At 48.8% G+C, this 6,216-nt stretch overlaps 3 protein-coding genes across 3 annotated transcripts; 1 reads left to right on the top strand and 2 right to left on the bottom strand.

The window, feature by feature from the left end:
• Nucleotides 1-307: 307 nt before the first annotated feature.
• Nucleotides 308-900, bottom strand: EI90DRAFT_2924204 (uncharacterized protein; the record flags this gene model as incomplete). Its single annotated transcript, XM_039054850.1, has 2 exons — nucleotides 308-673; nucleotides 724-900. 2 exons carry the CDS (start codon nucleotides 898-900, stop codon nucleotides 308-310), a joined length of 543 nt encoding a protein of 180 aa, XP_038915005.1.
• A 145-nt stretch (nucleotides 901-1,045) lies between these two features.
• EI90DRAFT_3125344 (uncharacterized protein) lies at nucleotides 1,046-2,732 on the bottom strand (the record flags this gene model as incomplete). The annotated part of the gene is made up of 4 exons (XM_039063820.1): nucleotides 1,046-1,199; nucleotides 1,254-1,645; nucleotides 1,705-1,937; nucleotides 1,994-2,732. The coding sequence occupies 4 exons, from the start codon at nucleotides 2,730-2,732 to the stop codon at nucleotides 1,046-1,048; spliced, it is 1,518 nt and encodes a 505-aa protein (XP_038915006.1).
• A 1,676-nt stretch (nucleotides 2,733-4,408) lies between these two features.
• On the top strand, nucleotides 4,409-5,767 carry EI90DRAFT_3063095 (uncharacterized protein; the record flags this gene model as incomplete). Its single annotated transcript, XM_039060698.1, is given in 7 exon segments — nucleotides 4,409-4,417; nucleotides 4,671-4,731; nucleotides 4,758-4,990; nucleotides 5,039-5,119; nucleotides 5,167-5,236; nucleotides 5,297-5,494; nucleotides 5,514-5,767. 7 exon segments carry the CDS (start codon nucleotides 4,409-4,411, stop codon nucleotides 5,765-5,767), a joined length of 906 nt encoding a protein of 301 aa, XP_038915007.1.
• Nucleotides 5,768-6,216: the final 449 nt, after the last annotated feature.

Raw genomic sequence — 6,216 nt, forward strand, 5'->3', positions numbered from 1 at the left:
CAAGATTGATAGGGCTGTGGGACAGTGTTCGCGTCAAGCTGATTCGGTCCAACTCCTTCTTTACAGCATCCAATGCTTCCAAATGTGCTTGCGCTGACCGTTCGGCTTCGAGAAGTCTCGTGAACTTTTTCATTCCGGCTTGGTCATTGTCTAGACCATAACCAGCATAGGTCAATGGTGAACATGGGATTGGAAACAGACATACAAGTTCGAATGGAGAGCTGCAAAGTCTTTTGCTCTTCCCACTGGGATCGAAGGAAAGGAGTTGTGAATCCCCTGTCACTCTCCAAATCTTTAAGAAGATCCATCAGAAGCACCTCCTCACGGAGAATGGTGGCCAGTTTGGACCTTGCCAATGAAGCAAGACGGTCTCGGCCACGGATTGCAATCTTCTTGATTTTGTTGTGATTCGTTTAGCTGAGAACCTTGGATAAGATAGGGTTGTTGAACAAACAGTGTTTGGCCTGGTGAGACTCACACTCATTATGCATTCAGGTGCTATTGTATCAACAATTAAGGACCATAGCCGCTCATTTCCTTCCCCGTTTGACTTTCCAAACCCATTTCGTTTCCTGGGGTGAAATGCGATTTGACAACAGAATTGATGTGCATAGGCATGGAAGACTGAAATGGCGATGCTCAATCTAGGAGCGATTTCGGGAATGAGATTGTACTTTGTTTGTATATCAAGAGGTTGTACCTGAATGCTATGCAAAGTCATACCTTGGCAATTGATCGATCGAGAACACATCCAACATCATACATTAATCCAATGGTGGCGTTTGAGGGTAGTTGGCAGTTGAGTGCAAGGAGCATGGCAATTGAAAAGTGCTGCTGTTCACCTGGAGTGCGTACATCGCAGAGGAAAAGGGGGATATCATGACGGCATACAGTTGCCATCAGACCCTTCGAACGGAATGTATCCGTTTTCGAGGCAGTCCGTTTTCCATGTTTTGTGGCTCTGTGATTCTTCACATTCATCAATAGCACCATCCGGTACAAGGGATGAGGGACGAGATTCTTCCGAACAACCTCTAGATGCAGCTCATGCATCAGAGACATGGAGGGCAGCTTCCTCAATTTCGGCATCGGTGAGGAATGTACAGGTTTCATTCCAGGGAAGGACCATGTCTCCTCCAACGAACATGTACTGCCTATGTTGCATATTACCATCCATAGTGACGATGACATCAGGACATCTAGGGAAACACTTAGTATACCTGTTCTCGGAGGACATCCATGAGAAGACTAACTTGTTGGCTGAACTACCCCATATCAAACCTCCAAAACATTGGGGGCATCTCGCATGGAGGTATGGGCTGGCGGTGGTGTCGGATGGGTTGCGAATGAGCCTTGCTCGCTCAGGGACCATCAACGGAAGATCCTGTGACGTCTTTGTGAAGGTTGGGATGCCGTGGTCAACAGATACCATGCCATGGGATGTAGCGACCGAAGGATCTCCGTTGTGAGCAGGAACGGCGTGGATGGACCCGGCGGACTCGGCCAGTGCGGAACGCCATAGCGGTGCATTGGGTGCCGCAGGGGATGAGGGATGGAGGAATTCTCTCTCCATTTCAACGTCTACTAAATCATGTAAGGCCTGGAACCAAGTGATCACCTCACTAAACGACTGGAGAAAAGGGTCCTATATGAACGCCAGATCATGAACGTGCCAATTCCTGACAAATAACAAATGAATCTCACGTTGTGGGTGAACTTGTAGCCATTCTCTTGTAACATGGAAAACAAAGCGGCATGAAAGGAGGCAGCCGGGGTATACGAGTCCACATGTAAGGCTGAATACAGCGAAAGGACGTCGAAATGGAAGGCAACTTGAGGCATTACAGGTGACCCCGGAAAGTAGCCAGACTGGATGATGCTAAGCAGGAGAGTATTAGATGGACATTCACAATATTCGAACATCCACCGCACGGCACCTGGCCCGGGGTCATTGGGTCATTGTTTGTTGAGCGAGATCAGAACGGAAACGTACCTGAGAACGTGATCGTCATGAGTGAATGAAACCGGGGAGATGCATTGCAGTGAGAGCACAGCGATACTGCCGGTGTTTGTAGTTTTCCGTTTCTGTCAAATGACGTCTCGCTGGGGGTGGCAAGGGGTATGCGTCCTGCCTTCTTTGCCTCTACTTCTAGATAGATTTCCAGTGCGTTGTGTATTATATCGCGGCGCCAATGGAGCCATGCAGCTTGCTTTTGCGGATTTTGTAATGCTCTCTTGGCCCGTTTTTGGGAAGCTGACCACGAAGGTGTAGGGGGCAAGGCGGAGTCTGGGTTTGAAAGAGCGGGTTCTGCGATACCTTCCAGCCAACCTTGAGGTGATGCCTCCCATTTCGGTGATTCCTTTTTTAGAGCCGGCGTTGAAGGGGGAGTCGAAACATTGCTGGCATCTGTTGATATTGCATTTCCTACATGATCGTGGCGATTTGGCACTGGCCACCAATCTCTAGATGCGATTCCAGGCCCCCAGCGTTGGGTCATCACAGTGCCACTGGCGTTTGCTATCTCAATGCATCGCGATGGCTGGGGAATGGGGACTTCAGCAGTTGGAACGCGCTCATGTCCTTTCTTTTTGGATGTTGAGGGTTTGGATTCAGGTGCAGACTGGCCACCAAGGAGATCCACATATTTTTTGGGTTTGCTTAAATTATACGGGTGATACTTTTTTACAGGAGAGGTAGTAAGGCGAGGAATTACAGGCTTATGCCTCGGCATGGTATGTAGCCGTTAAGAGATAGGGTGAATGGAAAAGAACAGGACAGGCTCTTCTCAACAAGTATGCAGCGGTTGCACGGCTAGTCTAAGATATACTCAGTCAGCTGCACATTCAGTCAGTGTGTGTAGCTGTGGCGCATACCAATAGGCAAACAGGGCAATTGGTGGGCAGTGGAGCAGTGGTATGGCGCTGGAACTATCAAATATGCAGTGGGGCACACGTCGGTCGGATGGGAGCCCCAGTCAAATTGTACCGTTTCTCTCAGCACTTGGGCGCCAGATGGGGTGCGCATAGTATCCAGATGAAATGCGAATACAGGCTTGCTAAGACGGACTGGATAAAGGGTGGCATGCAACACAGGGTAGAGGGTGGTGAGGAATTTAACGAGATTGTTAGCCCTCAATGACGGGGAGAGAGGGGTGTAGCGTTGGAACTACTCTTATAAAGGTATTTGCTACAGGGTATGGAGTACACGGGGTAGGCTGGTGGCGAGCGCACGGTGTTCTTGTCTAATTGCACCGCCGTTTCTCAAGTCGCTCAAGCACAGGGTTTCGGGCGCATGGTGCACAAGTGGCGAATGTGAATATGAGTCCACTAACATGGATTGGATGGCACAATTGGTGGGTGCAGAAGGTCGAGGGTGGCAGAAGGGTAAGGTTGAGGTTCATGTCTGATTGCACCGTTTGGCACGTCGTGTAAGCGCCGCTTGGTGTGCGAGTGATGTCCAGAAAGCCAAACCTGAGTACGAGACCACGAATAAGGATTGGACGAATCGACAGTACACAATCCAGGGCAGGGACAATGTCCACCGAGTGGGATTGTTAGTGCCGTTTGATGTTAAAAGACGATGCGCAAAACGTTTGCTGCGGTGCCAGGAATGCCTAACCACAGGCAGTGAGACTTGTGGGCCCATACACGAGTAACGCTGAACTAGAAGTTTGGATATCGGCATGTGATGTAATGCACCGTTTGGGTAGAAGAGCTGATTGGGGGGGTATGAATGTCGAGTGTACTGCGCAGGATTAGAACGGGAGGTTGGCGTTGCAGGGGGTGGGCAAGAAGACCAAGATGACCGTGAGTGCCAGCGGTGTTGAATACAACCTCTGGCCCTCGTCAGTCAAATATCTTCACGGTAACCGTGATTCACTAGCGATGCATGAAGCACCTCTAGTCATCTGCGGTTAAGGATGAAGAGAAGAGCCCTCAATGATATCTAGAAAGTTTTTGTTAGCTGCAACGCCGAGAGCAAACAGGGAGAACACTAACCGGAAATGGAGTTTTCTATGAGCGCAGAGATGGCCGACAGGGCTGGAAAGGATTGTGCATGGCAACCCTGAGCTGTGGAATGGAGTACAACGTTTACATGGCACAATGTCAAAGCTGGGTGGGATCGATAGATTTTGGGCACTTACGGGACATGTGGATGTAGAGCCGCGATCAGAGGTTCAACTCATACCTATATGGCTGTAGTAATATAAAGGATCGTGTGTGGCAACCTTGAGCTGTGGAACGGTGGATGGTAAAGCTGGGTGGGATCGACAGATTTTGTGGGCGCTTACCGGGATGTGTGGATGTAGAGCCGCAATCAGGGGTTGAAGTCGTATCTATAGTGTGACATATGTTATACTGGCGTTAATTGACGCGCACATCACCTACAACGGCGCTAACGAGTGTGATGGAGCAGGTGCCTCAGCTTTGGCCAGGCGGCCATTTGGAGGGACATGCATACCCCACGATTGTATTGGTTCCCACGGGGATGAGTGTGGTCAAAACAGGTCAATATGTAGTGTCCGAAACGAGAGTTTAGGACCACTTTAGCTCATCCTGAAACCCGCTCCACTTTAAGATCATGCGTTGTCCTCTAGTTTTGAAATTTGACTCCGAGATATCCCTATCGTTTGTCCTTCCCCAATGCCAAAGTCGATGACGCATCGGAGGATGCTTTGTTGCAAAAAGCCCTCGGTGCCAAACAGTCCGCAGAAGTAGCCAAGTTAAATCGTGAGTTGTGCGCAATAGACTCTCAGCACAATCAGCCAATCTCAACTTCTCGAAAGTGAATTACAGTCAGATGGCACCTCACGTCAATCTGGACCCTAGGCAGGGGCTGGAAGACGCACCGTCCTTTGAACTTTACCGATCGCGGATCCCTATGACCATCTTTCGGGGCATTATTGCTGACATTAACAAAATGTTTTTTCATTATGGGCCTATGCCGGCTCATGGGAACGAGGTGACGAGATCACGGTTTCTTTCACCGGTGATAAGCAGTAATCCCGTACCTGAGCGGCCGCTGACGATACCATAGATCTTCAATTGCCTCATGCCACTTTTCGGATTACACATACGTACCACGCCGGAAGTGCAGCTGGAAGGAAGCAAAGGGAGAGTCGATTACCAATTCATTATCCTACCATTACCGTCCTTTTCGTCGAGTATAAGAAGGCCGTGGGGAATGCCACTGAGCACCTCAATGCGGTCGCACAGCTGATTGCCGGATGTAACGGTGAATCATTCTCCGACGCCGACGGAAAAGCCATCTGATCGTCTTTCTTTCTTGCTGCAGCTGGCGATTTTGCTAATCAGCATACCTACTTACAGGTCCCTGTCTATGGCATCTTGTATGATGGGAATGCATTCGAATTCTTCATGTTCTCTCGCAACACCGAATCTCCCAGTCAACCTTCATTCTTCTGTGGCTTACTCGAAGACCCGACTGGATCGAAAGACATAATGCCATTGGCACTACTTACTGGGAAATCCAGTGCCCCGGACTTCATGAGGGACCTTTGTCTCATTTGCGAGCTTTGATCTTCTCCTCAAGTCATATATCAAGTGTTTGACACAGTACTACAACATTTCACAGGAGGACTCAAACCCGGGACTGAAATGGCCCAGCTTGGACGGTTGGGATGCAGCTATCAAGAGTGCCAAGGAGGCTCTTGACATATGTCGGCAAGCAGATCAACATCACGCAGCAGGCGAATGGGAAGCATCCAATGCAAAAGCGGAGTGTGGCATGCAAATGCTAAGATAGACGACTTTCATACCTCAGTACTATCCGGATGCAAATTGTCGCAAAATTTGCGTTGCGGCTCATTTCTGCCACAACACTTCTGAGGCTAATGTGGCACCAGGAAGCTGTACAACTAGTGTAGTTTTGTAGCTCCCTGGTTTCGGAATTTTAAAATTCTTTGTTATTGCCAAATAAATCCCAAAATACTTTATGATGTTGGAATCAACGTCTCTTTTAACACTGACTACAATCCAATTAAAAAAAAAAAAATCGGTTTCAAGTTTGACTCGCATGGATAGAGTAAAATTGAATTACGGCTCTTGCCGAGTACAGAAAAGGAAACCATTCATATTATACCCTTTCCCTCCCAAGTGCCAGTACACAGAAAGCACTGCCTAATAACCTCGGAGACTACTCCAAGAAGGTATAGTGCCACCTAGCCAAGGGGGTGTCCATTCATTTTCGACTAT

This window comes from Cantharellus anzutake (genome assembly GCF_015039405.1).
Source record: "Cantharellus anzutake strain C23 chromosome Unknown EI90scaffold_31, whole genome shotgun sequence".
NCBI classification, from domain to species: Eukaryota; Fungi; Basidiomycota; class Agaricomycetes; order Cantharellales; family Hydnaceae; genus Cantharellus; species Cantharellus anzutake.